Source organism: Schistocerca nitens, chromosome 1, assembly GCF_023898315.1.
Source record: "Schistocerca nitens isolate TAMUIC-IGC-003100 chromosome 1, iqSchNite1.1, whole genome shotgun sequence".
Lineage (NCBI taxonomy): Eukaryota > Metazoa > Arthropoda > Insecta > Orthoptera > Acrididae > Schistocerca > Schistocerca nitens.
The window spans coordinates 306,871,296-306,892,657 of NC_064614.1; the positions used below are offsets into that span (position 1 = coordinate 306,871,296).

Sequence of the window (21,362 nt, forward strand, 5' to 3'; positions counted from 1 at the left end):
TATCAGTTGTTCTTTGTCCGTTATTTGTTGTAAATCGTTTCGTTTTGTTATTTCTTTTACTAAAATTTATAATAAATGACGACAGATTAATTGAAGCAGCGAGGCAGCAGTCTGAATTGTACAAGATGAGTGTACTAAATCACTTGCCCTCTATTAAACTTATAAAGTGTGTTTTTATTTGTACCAGTATGGTATTTAATATTTTACAATGAAATACATTGTAGTATGGCTGCAGCTTGAAGTGAAAAATGTATTGTGGGTAGAATAAAATTGATTAGTACTTGTATGTTAACTAGTATTTGTACGTTGTCAGGCATCTGTAGAGTTTCATAAAGAAGTGGACTGAAACCTTCTTACATTGCAAGTTGTTTATCTAAATATGTGTTTGTGGCAGGCCTATTTATTGTTCAGTAATTCTCCAGATTGTGTGTGAAACAGTTTTGAAAGCATTAGGGGTCAATATTTATGTGGTTTCACTGGCTAACCCCAGTACAAATAAGGCACTTAAACTCTCAAAAGCCAAACAAAAAACTTAAAGAAAACCTATAAAGCTTGAAGGGAAAGATATTAAGGAAGATATGAGTATTGCACAATAATTTACACTGGAGTAGCAACTAAAATTAAACCAAGTTTTCATGGGATGTGATGGCAGCTCGTAATACTGCATTCCTTTTAGTGATTCTGTGTGCAACTTGACGTAGCAAATGAAAAAAACTGATGCATCTACTTTCTAAAATATAAAATGAAGATTTCTGTTCATCAAGCCTCTTGTACAGTGTGAAAATTATCTTTCTGTTTTACTTAATGACATTTTTCGGTCTAGACTCTTTTTTGTGTTGTCTTCCTTTCCCTTCTCCAGTAATCACATTATTCCTGCAAGCTGCAAACCATTTGAGTCCAATAAATGTCTTTTTCGAACAAATGTGGACTCTAGCTTGTATGTGCACTTTGTATGTAAAAAAGTTGAAAATAATCTTGCTTAATATTTCAAAGACCCTGTTTACTGAGTTTAAACCTAAACAATTAAAAATCAGTGACATTAGGGTCATACATAAAAATTAAGTTATGGAAGAAGCTCAGTTCATTAAATTCTTAGGACTAAACTTGCACAAAAATCTAAGATGGCAACACTAAATCAGATATTTAGCAACAAACAAAGCTGTGAGTACAATATTGAAGTAACAGATACAGGCTTTTCTGACGATATGGCTTTAAAAATAATGATAAGGAATTGGAACAATAAGAAATGCACAGTCACTGAAAAATATGTACAAAGAAGACTTATTAATCGCAGACAACATAAGGGTATTTAATAGTATGCTAAAAAGGGTGCAATGGGGCATAGAACAGACTGATGATGTAGACAAAAAGTATGACAGTTTTCTCATTAATTACAAATATTGCAACTGTGTAATGTTCCCATTACAAAGAATAAAAAGTCAGTGAGAAGACAGACACATGGGTAACACAAGGGATTAAAAAATAAGCAACCACCCTTAGAAACCTAAGCAAACATGCTACAACAAATACAAAAATAAAACTATACTATAGAGCAGGGCCCCCCAACATGTGGTCTGCGGACCCCTTATGGGTCCGCCGGCTCTTTCTAGGGGGTCCGCAGCCACCCTTCACCAAATCGTGTAAAAAATGAGTAAAATTATTAATAAAAATGTGAAAATAAAATTCATCAAAAAAATGTTTTTTTCGTGTGAAATACCTGTGTACTTTTACTTCAGGTCGTAATCCCAAGCAGCCTTTGCAGCTCCTAAGTGAGAACATAAACACAGTTTGGTGCCAGAGAATGCGGCTTCTCTGATCGACTGTTATGCAACAATACGGGGGTTGTTTGTGCGCCGGCTCACGGAGGTAGATGCACTGAAACCTTTTACGCATGCGCGGAGCGAGCTTTGTCGACCAATCACAGCGCTCGCTGGCACGTATGCGGCCCCAGGCATCATTAAATGTTAAACTTGCTTTTTCAGTGCACTACCTATTTCATAACTCGATTTTTGACCTTCAAGTTGTTTTCATTCATCTCTAAAACAAAGACTATTGATACTTTGGGGGGGGGGAGATGGGGGGTCATTGGGAACATGGAACTTGCATTAAGAAGCTTTCAGGTCCCATGGGTTTCGCTCTGATATTTAAAGTTACTGTGCTCTTGACTGACTAGGTGTCTGCCATGGATTTTCGACTGAAGAAGGGGTTCACCCGCTGAAAAGGTTGGGAATCCCTGCTATAGAGAATATAGAAGGGTCTATAGGAAAGTTTTACAGGCAGAAAAAAGGCTAAGCTATGATTCATACATTAATAAGGGAAGCAATAAATCAAAAGCGATTTGGAAGGTTATAAACAATAGCATAGGAAAATGTAAGACCAAGACCCACAATTTCAAAATTAAAAGTGAGGGTAAAGTGATAGAAAATGCTCAACAGGTAGCCAATATATTCAATGAACATTATGTGAACATAGCACTGAACCTAATTAAAAGTCTGTGCAATTCAAACAGCAAAAATATAAAAGTACCAACTTGTGAAAAGACAATGTTTCCCAGTAACAGAATGTGAAGTTACAAATGCTATTAATAAACTAAAAATAAAATGTCTTGTGGTATTGACGGAATTACAGACAAGGTAATCCACTAGTATAGATACTCACTTAACTGACATTATTAATACCTCTTTTAGGACAGGAGTGTTCCCATCAAAACTAAAACTCTCCATAATAAAGCACTTCACAAAAAGGATAGTACAGCTGACACAAACAATTATAGGCCAGTGTCATTATTGTCAGGTTTCTCTAAAGTAACTGAAAGAGAAATTTATGAAAGGCCAGTTGATTTTCTGAATAAAAATAAAATACTGATTAATGCTGAAAATGGGTTTAGAAGGAACAGATCCACAGAAACGGCCGACTTCCCATTCATGAAAATGTATCTAAAGCGTTTGATCTAATCAGCCATGACTTATTGCTTATGAAACTAGAATTTTATGGAGTCTGGGGACTTGCCTTCAAATGGTTCAAGTCTTATCCCTCTGATAGACAACAGAAAGGAAAAATATGACATGAAGGCAAAGAGTATCTGTCAGATCAAAAACAAAAAAAAACCGCTATGGAGTGCCCCAGGGTTCCGTGTTAGGCCCTCTGTTGTTCTTGGTGTACATAAACGAATTGCCAAACCATCTGACAGTTGCAGAAATGGTGATGTTCGCTGATGACACCAGCATGTTTATAAAAGGGTACACTGAGGATAATCTACAGCAGAGTGTGTCTAGGACAATAAATGAGACATGAGAATGGTTTAGCGATGATACTTTGATCATAAATAGGGCTAAAACGGTATTGATGAATTTCAGTAATATTAAAAGTAAATCTAGAAGAAGAGTAAAAGCGGAGTTAGGGAACTATGTTATTGCACAAGCTCCATACACAAAATTCCTAGGTATATAGGCGGATGAGCACTTTAGATGGGAAAAGCATCTAGAAGTTTTGAGTAAAAAATTAAGTAAATCCTGCTATGTGCTAAGAATGCTTCGGGAATGTTGCAACATCGAATCATTGCTGTGTGCCTGTTATGCTTACATGAACAGTTTGCTTAGATATGATGTGATCTTCTGGGGAAATACAGGTATGGCAAAACAAGGTTTCAATCTTCAAAACAAGGGCTATTAGAATAATGAAAGGGGTTCCCTGCAGAGTGTCATGCAGAGAAATATTTAAAGAATTTAAAACAATGATTCTTCCTACCTTATGAATGTGTATGTTTTCTGAAAACTCACCAGGAATTTTCAACATTTAATAATCCGGTTCATAAACATGAAACAAGGAACAGGGATGATTTTCACAGAGACACCCACAAAGGAGCACTCTATCAAAAAAGTGTGAACTACCAGCCCAAAATACATTTAGTGCATTGTCTTCTACAATAAATAAAATAAAAGAATTTCGTAAATTCAAGGTAGATCTTAAACAATTTTGACTAAGACATAGTTTTTTTAACATTGAAGAATATCTGAATATGGAAAAGTAATACTGTTTATATATACTGATATAAAATATTTGTATTTATTATCCAAGTTTTTGAAACAAATTAAATATAAGAAACTATATTGTAATTGAGTACATCCATACGATGTATATTGTTAATGGATGAATAAAGAGATTGTATTGGATTATCTAGCTACTAAATTAAACATAATTGATTTTGCAGTGGCCATGCATCTGGTGTGACAGACATAAAGAGCGGGCAGTTGGTATATCACAATTATTCTGAATCCATAATTAGATATGGTTTCATTTTTCGGGGCAATTCAAGTCGCATGCCACAAATCTTACTATTTCGGAAAAGAATCATTAGAAAGATGTGTGCTGCCTCTCCAAGAAAATCCTGTCGCCCACACTTCAAGAACCTAAAAATATTACCTATCTCTGCATTGTACATATCTGAGATTATCATCTTTGTACATACTAATCCTGAGTTACGGTAATGAAAGAAAACCTTTTCAAAAATATATACAACACTAGACACAAACAAATTTTCATGCTTCCAACATTTCACACAAAACTCTATCAACAGACAACCAGGTATATGAGAATGAAAGTCAACAAAAAACTCAAGGGTAGAGATGTGCTGATCATGAATGTAGGTTCACTGGAACGAAAGTTATAAGATGTCTTGGTTGAAAAAAGCTACAGTTCAGTTGAGGAATTTATGACCGATGAGAGGATTATTTGAATGGTTGAGTATTTAATATTGTAATGTTGTGTATTATATTGTATGTATAAAATGATGTCTGTAGATTTAGGCAGCGACGTACGTCATGATAAAAAAGTTTAACAATGTGTTCAACATAAAGCTATGCTGCTAAATTAGTTTTAAAAAATTATGTAACCATGTATATCCTAGCGAAAAACTAACATGTCTCCTGTACGATGTGATCAGATCATGTCTAAAATGTCTGTTATGAGACGAATACAAATACAATATAATCGCAATTCCCGCGAAAAACGCTGCTGCGGACAGCGATTCGAGCTAATATCACGCTACTTGAGGTGCCGTTACGTGACTGTCAATACACCTTGACGTGAAGGTGCCGTGACGGCCAGTGTGAATTGGCTTAAAAAAACGCTGGTGTTCCTTTTGAGACGCGGCATGTTCTGGTCTTCCATCTCCTGAATAATCTCGTTCTGATAACATGTACTGTTTTGGTACAAATTCTCGTCAAACTACTGAAGAAAGCTATGAAATGCAATACTAATTTGCCACAAGGCAACAAATTTGTTTTTTATCTTTAGTAGAATCGTCGAAGAACCGCTACTCTTCTTGCAAGGGAACGAGTCGTCTTTTTTACTTTTCTTCTTTGAGCACAGATAACGGGACTGCGGAGTCAAAGAATTTACTCCAAGAAGCAGTGATGTCAGAATTCGTCTGTATGTTTTGAAAGGGCGACGCGTTAAAACATAATAGTATGTCCTGAAGAAGTTACTGTCATGCGCACAGCGTTCCTGTTAAGTTATCCATTGTTGTGGTAGATATCCTAGGATATAGTCTTTCAGTGAAGTGTTTCTCCAGAACCCCAGAAGTAACATTATTGGGTATTGTGGTTAATCAGTAGAAATTGAAAGAGCACAGTATGTCGCTGAACAAAAATGTAATTATTTTGGTTTATCTAATGTCACTGACATTAGGAGTTATTGCAATAATTCCAGCGAGACATATCTTAAATGTGACACCCAACAGAGGTCTTTATGACGATGATTCGAAAGTGACAGTACTGAATACTACAAGTTTCAAGACCGCTGTCTTTCACACAAATAACGCTTGGTTAGTTGAATTTTACAGCAGCTGGTGCGGCTTTTGTCAGAGGTATGCACCGACTTGGAAAGCAGTCGCTGCAAGCACATACGGTATGTATTGTTTTACTTTATTAACTTCGATATAAGGTTTACATACCATTAGATAGTAATCAGCCACGTTCTGTAGCAATATTCTCTAAAGACAGTGTTTTACTACTCTTAGAAACATGTTGTTAAACTGCCACACCCTTTTGTTGCGGGTTGATCGATTTACTTTTTGTAAACTGAGCAGAAGTAACATTTGTCTTGTATCAAAAGCTATTTGTGTATCGCGAAGATAGCAGCCAGTGAAGTACTGCCAAGCTCTGTTTACAATATTGGGAGTGCTGACTGTTGTTAATCTGTAATTTATTTTTCTATAGTTTATATGAAAAGCAGTAATAGAAGACTTGTCAGGGGAAGAATTTCACCTTTATGATAACATTAGCAAGTATCGAAAACTCTCACTAAGTAAATTTCATCATAATCTTCATCAACTGTCCAGATTCTACTAGGTATATGTCTGTAAACATCTATAAAATGAAGTGGTAAAACTTCCTATAATATAGTATACTTACAAAATATTTTGGTACCCTAGATAGTGAATTTTGATTTTATGAATTTTACTGCATCATGTTATACTTCTGCAGTGATGTAATTTACCATTGGTAGCTTTTAAGAATTTTCCTGTTCGGTTCTGCCATGCATTAATATAATACTTGCCTACATTGGTGGCTGGCCAAAGTGGACGAGCGGTTCTAGGCGCTACAGTCTGGAATCGCGCGACCGCTAGGGTCACAGGTTCGAATCCTGCCTCGGGCATGGATGTGTGTGATGTTCTTAGGTTAATTAGGTTTAAGTAGTTCTAAGTTCTAGTGGACCGATGACCTCAGATGTTAAGTCCCATAGTGCTCAGAGTCATTTGAACCATTTTTGAGCCTACATTGGTATGAAATGTATCAAGGGTGGGGCATGTTTTATTGTAAAATGGTAAATGATTGAGTTACTATTTGTTTAAGAAAGGCCCATTACAACAGCAAATTAGTTGTTGCTGTATTACTAAATAGTAGGTCAGAGAAACACAGAGGTATTTTCATTCTCAAAGTGAGTAATTGTGGTTTATATTCTAAACATATGGAAATTGGTTTTTGTAAGGAACACCTTACAAAATTGTAGAAAAAATAGAATAGAGGGAAGGTATGGGGTATTCAGAAAGTCTCTCCGCAGTGCTGTATGATTGTTAGTCGTGCGTGCTGTATCATTGTTTACCTGCCTGGACTACTTCCCTTCAAACGAACTCTCCCAACATTCCACTATTTCGTTTATCTCAGTAAAAAATGAATACTCAATAAATTAATAACTTGTATTTCACTGAGTTTCATTTCGGTATATTCACTGCGGCATATGGCACTCACGGCTGACAATCGTACTGCACTGAAAAAAATTGCCAGCTAATGGAGAATGAATATGAAGAGAAATCTTATTATATGTGGAGACTTCAACATTGACATGGGAAAAGGCACAAAAATAAGACAGGATTTTGAAGAATTGTTAATACACCATAACGTGAAAGTAAGAATAACTGCACCAACAAGAGTGACTTCACAAAGTGAGACAGTTATTGACAACATAATTACTAATATGTGTAACTATGAGTCACATGTAGTTCATACAGAAATATCTGATCATCGTGGACAACTAATCAGATTTTGCAGAAGTAATGACACAGTATCAGAACCAAAACAAACAACCAAAGAAATTAGGATCATCAGTGAACAAAATATCAACATCTTTAGAATAATGTTAAGTAAGGAAACCTGGAATGAAACCCTACAGGCTCAGAGTATAAATGAAAAATATGATGCATTTATTTCAACAATTAAGTACCATTTTAATGTAGCATTTCCCAAAGTAAATAGACAAGAAAGGCAGGAAGATCAAAAACAGTGGATTACCAGTGAAATTCTAGAACAGTGAAGGAAGCTTCAGGATGTGAGACGGATGGGCGAAGCTGAAAACTATAAAATGTTGAAAAAGAAGTATAGAAAAACAATAAGAGAAGCCAAAGCGAGAGCAATTGTCACCACCATAACGAACTCAAAAAACAAGGCAAAGGCAGCTTGGAATGCAATCAACGCTGAAAGAAAGGGAAAAAGATGGGTCAAACAAAGAAGGTATTAGGTCAATTAAAATAGACAACACAGTGGTCACAGATGGTATGGAAATAGCAAACATACTGAATAATAACTATATCAGTGTAGTGGAAAACTTAAAATTGGAAAGAAATAGTCAAAAACAGAAGGGCATTAAGGTACCAAAAAGATCATGCAGTACTATGTCCTTAAGACCAGCCACGGAAGATGAATTGCGGAAAACTATACAGAATCTTAAGTCCAAGAAATCAGCTGGTGATGATGAAATATCAAACCATGTAATAAAGCTTGTAAGTGAGGAGATAATAACACCACTGCTGAACATAGCAAACTGTTCTTTCAGAAATGCAATTTTTCCAGAAGAACTGAAGATAACAAAGGTAGTGTCAGTGTACAAGGAAGGGTATAAGGATGATTCCAACAACTAGTGACCAGTTTCACTGGTATCAGGTTTCTCAAAAATCCTAGAAATGTTTATGTGTACGAGATTAGTTAACTATTTGGACAAACATAACATTCTCATACCCTCACAACATGGTTTCAGAAAGGATAAATCTACAGAATCAACAATTGCCAGTCTAACAGAATACATTTTACAGTCTGTAGATGAGAAAAAGGTTGTCTCTGCAATGTTTCTGGATCTTTCAAAGGCATTTGACACCACTGACCATGAAATGCTGATACAAAAATTAAGCAACTATGGCATTCGAGGGCAACCAGGTGAATGGATAAAATCATACTTGTGCAACCGCAAGCAGTATGTGTCATTAGGAAACTCCTACCAATCAGAAACCAAACCAATTAAATATGGAGTGTGTTCGGTAATGGGGCCATTGTTATTTAATGTGTTTGTTATGTTTATAGGTGTTGAGGAGGGAGAAAAGAAAATATTGTATGCTGATGACATGACAATACTAAATAGTGACCAAAATACGGAACAGCTTGAGAGCAGAGCATACATATCTGCAAATGTCACAACTCAATGGCTGTTGGAAAATGAACTGGTTATAAATCTAAAAAAGACTATGTATGCAGTGTTTAAAAACAAGGAAAAGGCTGTAAACATGGTTGATGGAACAAGGCTGGAAGAAGTAGAATCTGCTAGATTCTTAGGTATTCTTGTGGATAATGAACTGAAATAGAAAAAAACGTATTATTAATGTCTGTAAGAAACTGAGCTCTGTCGTATTCTTAATGATGCAACTATCACAGAATTCAGACAAGAACCTTCTGTGTACAGTGTATCATGGACTTTTCGAATCATACTTACAATATGGAGTGACTGTGCAGGGAAAGTCAAACAAACAAGAGGCAAAACGAGTATTCAAATTAAAAAGAAGAAGAAGAAAGAAAAAAAAGGAAATAAAAAGCAATTAGGACCATTTTAAGAAGAAAGACCTCTGAAACGTGCAGAAACTGTTTCAAGAATTTAGGTATCTTAACTTTTTCATCGTTGTATGTGTATGAAACAATAATGTACATCACAAAAGGTAGTGAGGACTGGATTACAAATGCTAGTGTACACACCCAATACACAAGAAGGAAGAATGAAGTACGGAGCATACCCCACCGACTGGCGATGCTAGAAAAAGGACCCCAGTACTCTGGTATCAGACTACTAAGAAGTCTGCCTAAAAACCTGCAAGATAGTGTACTTCACAATGACTTTCCAAAGAAACTTAAAGACTATCTCATTGAAAAAGAGTTTTACAGTGTTACAGAATACTTATGCCATTAAATTTGTATATATTGTTATTCATTATCAATGATGTAAAAACGTAAGCTAAAGGTGTAGAAAAATAAGTGACAATTCAATTCAATTCAACTTCTTTTTTAACAACCTGTATTATGATGTTTCTGGTATATATTGCAAACTTCTAAGGAAATAGCAGAACTTTATGTGTAGCTCTCCTTGTTAAATTTTAGTACCTCCTCCATTTAACTATAAGTAAAATGATTTACTAATTGTAACACACTTGATCAGAGCTGTAGTGGTAATCAACAGCAGGAAAAGATTTTATGAGCTTCTTTTGCAATTTGTAATAGACAGGTGTTGAAATTATATACAATAATAAGAATGATAAATTTATTGTTCATTCTGGAAGGTATAGAAACTGTAAATGTTTTCAGGTTGTTTTACCTATAGTTGAACTTCAAGAAGATTGCTGTAGTGTTTTGTTTACTTTACATGCTCTTAAATGTGCAGGCTGATATATGCAAGACAGAGAGCTTATATCATATGCTTTGTGATGTGAAATCATTGCTCTTCGCAAACTAAAGTGCTTGCCTTGGGCCATGTGAAACACCAAGAACCTAAAATGTTCCCTTTTTTGTTTTATGCTGCTGGACTGTAAGGTTCTGCTAGTGTGATGTTTTCCTTTGTAAAGGAAAGAAGTAGGCCTACACAAATTCTATAGCTCTTCTTAAAAGGATTGGGTTGATGCATAAGTTCATAGCGTTTGTTTTTGCATGTTGGTATTCAGGTTGCTATGGGTTTATTTATGAATTGTAATTTTTATTTGTAGTTCACAGTTGCTATTTGAATATGCATATTGTCCTTTTGTCATCTGGAGACAGTGAGTGGAGCTGTGGATATTAGAAAATGGAGTGCCAAGTAGAGAAATTGGGACATTTCCAACTTACTCTACTGTTTGAGTCCAGTAGAGGGGTAACAGCAGCAGAGGCAGCCAGAAACACTTGTGCAATGTTTGGAGATTGATCAAAGTACAGCAAGAAATTTGTATTCTTGTTTTAAGAGGATCATTTTCACATTAGTGATTTGCAGCTCTACTGTATAGTTAAATGATGATGGCTTCCTCTTGGGTAAAATATTCTGGAGGTAAAATAGTCCCCTATTGGGATCTCTGGGCAGAGACTCTTCAGGAGAAAGGAAACGGGCATTCTCCGGAACAGAGCAGGAAATATTAGGTCCTTTAATTGGGCAGGTAGGCTAGAAAATTTTGACATTAGTGACTTTCCATAGTCAGGAAAACCTTCGAGGATTTGATGAAGATTGCTTAAACACATAATCCACATTGTTGATCCACATCACTGTACTTGAGAACTGGTAATTGTGATGAACTGTGATCATTTCCACCATCATGTGACACTTAAATGCAACGGTGAAGGTTAAAAAATTGTGTTTATGGGTACCACATGCTCTAAGCCAAAATCACAAAAACAGTGGGTGGCCATATGTGCATCTCTGCTTGCTCATCATCAATTGGTTCGTGAACAACACCAGACATTCCTATCCTGTATCATTACTGGTGACAAGAAATGGTGTCTTTGTGCTAAAGTAAGGAAAAGAAAGCAATGGTTGAGCCCAAACAAAGCCGCAACTCCCCCTACAAAGACCTGCACACATCCAAAAAAGATAATGTTGTGCATCTGGTGGAACAGCAATGGTTTGGTGTATTCTGAATTGCCTGCCTTAGGTGTCACTGCTGACATGTATTGTCAACAACTGAAATGTCTTGCAGATGCAGTCCAAGAACAACCACCACAAAGACTGCGTGAAGTGATGTTACTCCATGACAATGCCTGCCCTAATTCTGCGAGACTACAAAAAAACACTATACAGGAGTTGGGTTGGGGAGACATTCCACACCTTCCTTGTTCACCTGATTTTGCATCCTCACATTTTTACCTTTTCCACTTTCTGTCGAACGAACTTTAAGCAAATTCCTTTCTGAATGAAAAAACGCTGTGAACTTGGCTCCGCAAGTTCTGTGCCTAAAATCCACATAATTTTTACAGGCACAGAATAAAAAGTTGTGTCAGTATTGGCAGACTGTTATAGATAATGAAGGAGCATATATTATTGATGACTTAAGTCTCTGTTATGTGTATCTGTTGTGTTTGGAAAAATGCTACGAACTTACCTGCCAATCATACACATAGATCAGTTGGAGTACTGAAATAATATCTGGATGAATGAAATGACAGTTGCTGTATTTCTTAATAAAATGATTAGTTCTGAATAATATTGATCTGCATCTATACTCTGCAAATCACCGCGAGATGCACAGCAGAGGGACCCATTATTAGGATTTCTTTATGTTCCATTCACATATGGAGTGTGGGAAGAATGATTCTGTTTTCAGTAATTATTTTAATTGCATCCTCACCATCCGTGTCGAGTGATGTGTAGTTCCTGTCTTATTCATTAGGTACTGGACACTAATTTCCGTGCCACTAACAGCCTTTACATACAACCAGAAATTATTTGGATTTTGTGAAATGTTATTTGACAATATTCTGCTACGGCAGTCATTGAAGGCATCACACATTGCTCTCTTGACAGCCAAATGTGTTTCATTCAGCATCTCTCTATCTGTAGCCCTCCATTTTGTTTTACACCTGTTATACAGTAATCTGATTCTTTAGAAGTTTCTTTACAGTGAATGTGTGCCATGGATGTTCCCTCCCATTATGAACTGTTCTACTGGGTACATATCTATCCAGTGGATGGTCAACCATTATTTTAAACTTGAAGCAGAGTTAATCTACATGCTCCTGCCATATGCTGAAAGTTTCAAGTTCCTCATTGAGATATGACATGACTGATTTTTTTAAAATCTGATTTACTGCAGGTATATATCTTTCTGCTTGTTTTAGTTGTCCTTTGTATGTTGCTAATCATTGTTGCAACAATCACGTCTGGTCACTGACACCAGTTTCGATGTGGACATCCTCAAAGAGGTCAGGTCTGTTTGTTGCCATTAGATCCAATATATTTCCATCATGAGTGGGGTTCCTAACTATGTGTCATACAGTTAGTTTTCAGAGAAGGCATTTACTAAATTTTCACAGGATGTCTTGTCACGCCCACCACAAACAAAACTGTAACTTTCCCAATTAATTGTTGGATGATTAAAGTCTCCACTGATGATTACAGTATGATTGGGGAACTTATGTACAGATGAACTGAGGTGTTCTCTGAAGATGAGTTTGGTGTGTGTGTGTGTGTGTGTGTGTGTGTGTGTGTGTGTGTGTGTGTGTGTGTGTGTGTGTGTGTTTCGTCTAATTTTGGTGAAGCTTTATTTGTGAAGTCTTTTTGTTGTCCCTATCTGTGACTCAGCATCTCCTCTATATGGTGAATAGCAACTTTCCTTTTCATAATATTGTTACATTCCATCCTGGATTTTCGATCACATGCAGCTTCAGTTTCTATCTCTGTGGATTTGAGATTTTTGTCTACCGCGACAAATACACCATCTCCATTCCCATTTGCCTATCCTTTAGGTATGCACTTAAATTTATCACAAAAATCTCACTGCTATCAGTTCTAGGTTTCAACCAGCTCCCTGTACCTAGCATTATGTGAGCTTCACTGCTTTTCATGAGTGCTTCAAATTCTGGCACTTTGTTGTGAATGCTTTGGCAGTTTACCATTAGGATTTTAATACTGTCACCTTCTGACCTTACAATGATACTTCTGGATTTTCTACAGCTATTGTTATCTGGATTGGATGGAGAGTCACTTAATCTTAAGAACAACAACAACCACCTTGTGTGCACCTCACACACAATCAGCTACCTGAGTAGCAGCCTCTGATGTGTAGTGCAACTGGACCTATTTAAGGGGATCCTACAGTTGTCAACTCCATGGCACAAGTCCAGGAAGTCGCAGCCTAGCATGTCACAGAACCTTCGAAGTATCTGGTTCAGTCCTTCCACTTGACTCAGAAACAAAGGGCCACGATCAGTTCTGGGGACAATGCAGCAAATTGTGAGCTTCACTGAAACTCCATGCACAAGGCTGGTCATCGGAACCTTCTCTGCCAGTCACTGGAATGACCCAAGAAAGACTTTGGAGCCCAGACGACCGCCACCATTTGTTCCAATGTGTGCCACAATCCGCAGTTGGTTCCATCTTGTTCCCTCAGTGGCTGTTGGAATAGCATCTTCAATATGTTAAACAAGATGCCAAGACATACACACTGAGTGCATGTGGAGTCCTTTCTTGTCCCTTGCTGCAATTTATCTAAGAGGTACCATCATCCACCATATGTTTGAACTGCCGATGATTAATTGATCCCTACCATTTTGCGTTTACCTCCTCCTGACATCAGACAAAACTGGTTTCCCCACAACAGGTGAAGTGAGTCCCACTGGGTCAGTTTCAGACAGCACCTCAAACTTAGTGGTTAGGGGGATCGGTAGAACATTCTGAGTCCTCCCGGGTCCCCATCCACTCTGTACAGGACAAGTTACTTGCAGTCAAGTAGATGGGCAATGGCAGATCGTGTACTTCCTGCAGATGAGACAGTATCCGCAGGAGAGGATAGTATTTGAGGTACCTCTGGTACAGGTATCACAGGTACACAACTTTTGGGAGCTCTTCCAGCACACTGATTTGCAACAGCTGTCAATCGTTGTGTGATAGGTCAAAGTTAGCTGTAGTGGGAATTAGTGGAGTTTGGTCGCAGCAGGAACATGAATTATGGTTAGGGGAATCCACGCTTATAAATATAAAATCAATAGGGATAATGCAACAGTAGGTTTAATAATCATTAAGAAAATAGGAATGCAGATAAGCTACTATGAATAGCATACTGAACACATTATCAGAGCAAGAGAGAGACAGTAGGTCAAGTTTATATGTCAACTAGCTCTAAAGATGAAGATACTGAAGAAATGTATGACGAGGCAGAAGAAATTATTCCAATAGTTAAGTGAGATGAACATTTGAGAGTGATGGGGACTGGAATTTCATAGTAGATAAAAGAAAATAAGGATAAGCAGTGAGTAAATATGGACTGGGAGAAAGGAATGAAAGAGGAAGCTGTCCGGTAGAATTCTTCACAGAAGATGGTTTAATCTATCTTGATTTAAGAATCATGATAGAGGGTTTTATATGTTGGAGAAACCTGCAGACACTGGAAGGTTTCAGATTGATTATATAATAGGAAGACAAAGGTTTTGGAACCAGATTTTAAATTGTAAGATATTTCCAGATGCAGATGTGGATGCTGACCACAATGTATTAGTTATGAACTGTAGATTGAAACTGAAGAAATTTCAGAAAAGTAGAAAATTAAAGAAATGGACCCTGGATAAGTTGAAAGAATTAGAAGTTGTTGAGAGTTTCTCAGGGGGCATTTTGCAATGATTGACAAGAACTGTGGAAAGGAATACACTAGAAGACAAATGGGTAGTTTTGATAGATGAACTAGTGAAGACAGCGGAGGATCCTTCAGTAATACAGGAGGTACTGAATTTAATTAATGTAAGGAGAAGATATAGAAATTTAGTAGCAGCAGGTGAGCAGGTGAAAGGGAATACAAATGTCTAAAAAATGAGATTGACAGGAGGTGCAAGATGACTAAGCAGAAATGCTAGAGGACAAATGTAAGGATTTTGGAAGCATATATAACAAAGGCTTAAGATAGGTACTACACACAGGAAATTTAAAGAAGCCGTTGGAGAAAATAGAAGCAGCTGTATGAATATCAAGAGCTCAGGTGGGAAACTAGTCCTAAGCAAAGAAAGAAAAGCTGAAAAGTGTAACGTGTATATAGAGGGCCTATACAAGGGAGATGAACTTGAAGGCAATAGTATAAAAATGGAAGAAGACATAGATGAAGATGAGAGGGAGATATAATCCTGCAAGAAGAATTTGACAGAGCACTGAAGGATGTAAGTCTAAATGAGTCCCCAGAAGTAGACAACATTCGATCAGAACTACTGATAGCCTTAGAAGAGGCAGCTATGCCAGAGCTCAAAGAAAGCAGATGCTGATAGATGTGAATATAACCAAACTATCAATTTAATAAATCTAGGTTACTAAATACTGGCACAGATCATCAGAAGAATGGAAAAAACTAGTAGAAGCTGACCCCAGAGGAGATCAGTTCGGATTCTGGAAAAATGTTGGGAACATGGGAGGCAGTACTGTTCCTATGGCTTCTCTTAGAAAATACTTTTTTAAGGGGAGGCAAACCTATGTTTATAGCATTTGTAGACTTAGAGAAAGCTTTTGACAATTTTGACTGGAATACTCTCTTTGAAATTCTGAAGGAAGCAGGGTTAAAATATGGGGAGGCAAAGGCTGTTTACAACTTGTACAGGAAGCAGACAGCTGTTACAAGAGTTGAGAGGCATGCAAGGAAAAAAAATGGAATAGGAAATAAAATTCAGGGAGAAAAAAATAAACACTTTGATGTTTACTGATGCCATTGTAATTCTGTCAGAGACAGCAGTATTGGAAGAGCAGTTGAAAGGAATTGACAAGATCTTCAAAGGAGAAGTTAAGATGATCATCAACAAAACAGGGAAAGTGGAATGTAGTTGAATTAAGTAAGGTGCTGGTGAGGGAAATGATTATGAAACAAGACACTCAAAGTAGTAGATGAATTTTGCTGTTTGGGCAGCAAAATAACTGATGGTGGCTGAAATGGGAAGGATGTAAAATGTATACTGGCACTGGCAAGAAAAGTGTTTCTAAAGAAGAGAAATTTGTTAACATTGAATACAGATTTAAGCGGTAGGAAGTCTTTTCTAATAGTATATGCATGGAGTGTAGCTATGTATGAAGTGAAACATGGACAATAAACAGTTTAGAGAACAAGAGAACAGAAGCTTTTGAAATGTGGTGCTACAGAAGACTGCTGAAGAATAGAAGGGTAGATCATGTAACTAATTTGGGAGAAAAGTAATTTGTGGCACAACCAGACTAGAAGGAGGCAGTGGTTGATAGGACACATTCTGAGACTACAAGAGATCACCAGTTCAGTATTAGAGGAAAGTGTGGGAGGTAAAAATCATAGAGCTAGACCAAGAGATGAATATAGTAAACAGATTCAGAAAGATGTAGGTTACAGCAGTTATTCGGAGACGGAAGCGACTTGCACAGTATAGAGCAGCTTGGAGGGCTGCATTAAACCAGTCTTTAGACTGAAGATAACAACATCAACAACAAGCAAAACAATAGGAGCACATGGACAGCCAATAGAAAAGTTAAGCTGATTACAACACTTGCTGTGCAGTGTGAGATCCTTCTACTATTACTGAACATTGTCGTACCTTGGTAATGTCACTTATGTTTTGGAAGAGTGGGTTACAAATTTCCCTTGAGTCAACTTGATTTAAGTTTCCTATGGTGTTGTAAAGCAATCTGGGGACTATTGTGTTAATTCTTTAACCAAGTCCATGGCCAATTTGCTTCCCCAAGCTCTTTTAATCTGAGCTTGTGCTTCATTTGTAGTGATACCTTCACCAACCACTGTTTGTCTCATGTATCAAACATTGTACAAGGTCATAGAGTAAGTTTTGTCAATGAAAATATTTGTCTTTATAATTGTCTACCATTTCCTTCTTTGTCAGAGACTGTTAATTATGGTTTCCAATACAGACTTAGTGTCCTGGGAGAATAACTTTGACTTCCATGGAAATGGCCTTTATTCTACATATAAGTTTTCTCTGTGTCTAACAAGAAATGTATTGTATTGTGAACTGAATGCTTATTGAACTAAATCCCACATAGGGAGAGAAGATTCATATAAGTAATACTGTTAATTCCACAACAACCTGCTTGTGCTAAAAAGGGGCATATTTTCTACTGTAGACTAACCTCATACAAAAGAGAGAGAAAAAAAAGGTAAGGCACTCTCCATCCAGTTAAGATAATAATAGGTGTAAGAGACCCTAAAGCATTATTGTAAGACACGAAGAAACGCTGCTCCACTGTTGAGCCTTTTAAAATCTAAGTGATGAATTACTGTAGCATTTGCAACAGTGTCTCAGAATTTTAAACCTTCCTAAAAGGCATTAGAGTTCACTTAATTCTAACATCCAAAAGCAAACCTAAAATTCATGGCAACCATATTTTTGGGTGTAAATGTAAGTGTATATCAAAAGGATGGAACAATGATAAATTGAAGTGGTGCATTCATCATAGTAGACAGGAAACTCAAATTCTTCAGTGTAGAAACTGTAGCTGTATGTTTGGTTGTTTGGGCAAAATTCAGTATCTATGTTTGGCATAAACTTATAGTTGGCTGCTCCTGTTGAACACAAGACTGATCCTCAAATGCAAACAAACACTTTAGAGAAAACCTCATCTCTCTAATACATATAAATGTTGCCCAGTCATGCTGTCCTCATTTGAAAAAACTAAAACAAAAACAAAAAAGAAAACAAAAAATTAAAAAAAATCTTCAAACATAAATGTAATTTAATACTATACCACATCCTGGATTATCTGTTGTTTGATAACTATGATTTACACGCATGTGGAACTAGGCAGAAGCTTAACTGGCACTTAATACAGGAAGTACCAACTTGTGCAAAAGAGGCGTATACAATACTCTAGGTTTCTTATATAACCATACGTCGTCTTATTTAAAATGCTACTGACATTAAATATGAGAATATGATGGAAAAGTAATGTCTCAAATTTTTTTAATGTGAAAACTCTTACAGTATTTTAAATGAAGCAAACATTATTAATACTCCACACCTTTAGTCTTCATGTCTACATAATTACTTCTCAACATAGTTACCCTGGCGGCAAATGCAGTTCTCCCAATGAGAGACCAGTTTGTTGATACCATAACTGCAGAATGTTTAACTTCGTTGATGGAGCTACAATGTCAGCTCTACTTGCACTGCTTCATCAGTATCAAAGTGGAATCCTTGAAGTTGTTCGTTAAGTTCTGGAAGCAGATGCAAATTGGGTGGGGCCAAGTCCGGACTGTATGGAGAGTGATCGATGACAGTGAGGCCATTGTGTTGGCTTATTTTAGCAGCAGAGGGTTGAAACTTGTGTCAGTGAAGCAGAAGAATCAGCCGAGCAGTATGCGTGACATGTAATACTTCAGCCAGTATTGAGAACAGAATAAAAAATGTAGAAGCAGTACTTTTCAGCTCATCCTCATAATTTAAGGTAAATTTGAAACAATTATTGCTTGACCACTGCTTCTGCTCTGTTTCTGAATTTCTGGAACGTCATAACAAGTAAATCTCTTCTATCAGTGTCATTTTATACTATAATTTACTTTGTGTTGATCATGTAGTCTCATTTAATAATTATAGCTATTGTATGTACCAGCAATGTAGTATGTCATTTTATATTATTGTGTGCTTTGATTGTGTTGATCATGTAGTAACAATGACCTTTGTAATCATAAATTAATTATATTTATCCTGTATCTTAAACCATGTGTACAAACAGTGTAGTAAAAATGATTTCATGGACCAAATAAATAAATAAATTGATAAATAGTCCTACTATAACCAATTAGGAAAATTACAATTTCAAGGAGGTTGATGAGACATGCTGCTAAAAAAATGCTAAAATTTTTCTGTCAAAATTACTTACAGCAGATAGTTGAGAACTCTACTAAAGATGGAAATATATTAGATCTAACGGCATTAAATAGACATGATCTCTTCAACATTGTCCAGATTGAAACTGTTAACAGTGAGCATGAGTCAGTTTAGAACCAATGAATACTGAAGTACAAAGGGCAGCTGAAACAATTTACGTGTTTAATAATCAAGATAAATATGAAGCAGTGTCATATCTCAACAAAAAAACCTGAAATGTGTAGCACTAGAAAGGAGCATGCAGAGGAATTGTGGCTGAAACTTAGGAGGATAGTTGATCAAGAACTGAATACATGTGTACCTAGTTGAACAGTTGGGAGGTAATACATTTTCTGTAAAGAAACCTCTACAGAGACATTGACTACAGAACTGTTGAGGCTTTCGTGACCACTTTTTGTGTATTGCCTGTTGGCTTCAGTCTTGGGTTCTTTAGCCAACATTTAATGATTTTCCTGACATTTTGCCATCATGAGTGGCTGCCATTGTCAAAGGTTCACTTCCATTACTGCTGACAGCCTGCGTTATAGATCTAAAGCAAAACACAGGGCTATATACAGACATCAAAATGAGATGTTGAATGAAATGTGTTTGGATGTTCAAAAGGGCAATGTTGTGATCTTCAACTGCAACTGAATCTTACAGAAAGATCTCTCAAAAAAATCACCTAGTGAGGTGGCACAGTAATGAGACACCGAATTCATATTTGGGAGGATGTGGTTCAAACCTGAATCCGGCCATTCAAACTTAGGTTTTCTGTGATTTTCGTAAATTGCCAGGCAAATACCAGGACGATCCCTTTGAAATGGCACAACTGATTTCCTAGCTATCCTTGAAACATTCTGAACGTGTGCTTTGTCTCTAATGACCTTGATGTTACTCGGATGTTAAACCTTAATCTCCCTTCCTTCCTTAAAAAAAATTCTAGTCAAATAAAATACAAAGGCTGTCAGTGAAATCACAGTGCTTTCAAATGTTCCTTTACAAAGAACAGGGATCCAAGAATATAGGTTTAGTTTAATTTTCACACCATTGAATAGATGAGTGGTGTAGATATTAGTGTCAGTATTATTCAGAAACTGAACAAGGCTCCAGGGCCTAATGGAATACCTATCATATTCTATACAGAGTTTGCATCTGAGTTAGCCTCTCTCTTAACTTTGATTCACTGTAGATCCCACAAACGAAAGACTGGGATTAAGAGGACTATTCAATACTAGCTATTGGCTTTACACAGTGAAGTAATGTTAATGGCTGCTGTGACATCACTTTTTGGTGTGTATTTCAACAGCTTGGTAATTAGTTGGTGAAGCCAATAAATGTGAAGGCAAACAATCTGCCACTGATATGGTGTAATAGTCATGGGAGACTTACTGGACTGGATGAGAAGACTCGTCCCGTCTGGCAAGTCTTTCCTGACCCTGGGTTCTGGGTGGCTTTTCTGAACTCTACCCCTTTTCCTAAACCTCCCCAGTCCTTTCCCTTCACCCCTCTTTCTTCCCCTTCAACTCTTCTGTCAGAAGAAGGAGCCACTGGCTCTGAAAGCTTGGAAAAGTTAACCTTTTAGTGCGTGTTTTCTCCTGCCGTCGCTTGGTGAGTAGATTTTGTACCTCTGTTGTTGAGGCATATTTCAGTCCCTCTGGAAAATGTCTTGAGTTAGTGATGCATTACATATTTCACATAAGATAGGGCTTATTATATAGGAACAAATCTTTGGTACTTACCATCAAATCCAGGTACTCTTTTATTTTTCAGAGAATGTGTAATTTTTTTAATTTCAAACATTGGAAAATCCAGGATGGATATGGGGAGTAGCAACCTCCTTACTTTCACTGTGAGAAGCTGGTGATACATTCCTGTGACTGAATTTTAAGAGTGTGGCTTTTGAACATACTGCTGTGATTTTTCTCTTGAACAGTTTGTGCCTATATTTTGTACTACATTTAAGAAATGGTTATTAAACACATTTGCCATGTGTACCTCATCATTTATTGTCCTTCCATTTAATTCAGTAGTGATGTCATCCAGTTCTCTGACTGGTTG

The 21,362-nt window shown here is 36.9% G+C and overlaps 1 protein-coding gene across 1 annotated transcript in view; it reads left to right on the forward strand.

The window, feature by feature from the left end:
* Positions 1-5,413: 5,413 nt before the first annotated feature.
* LOC126248504 (sulfhydryl oxidase 2-like) overlaps positions 5,414-21,362 on the forward strand; it is a 57,359-nt gene continuing 41,410 nt past the window's right edge. Inside the window, exon 1 of the mRNA XM_049949545.1 lies at positions 5,414-5,907. Within this exon, the coding sequence (XP_049805502.1) occupies positions 5,634-5,907 (274 nt within the window). The 5' untranslated portion in view covers positions 5,414-5,633. The remainder of the gene's footprint in view (positions 5,908-21,362) is intronic.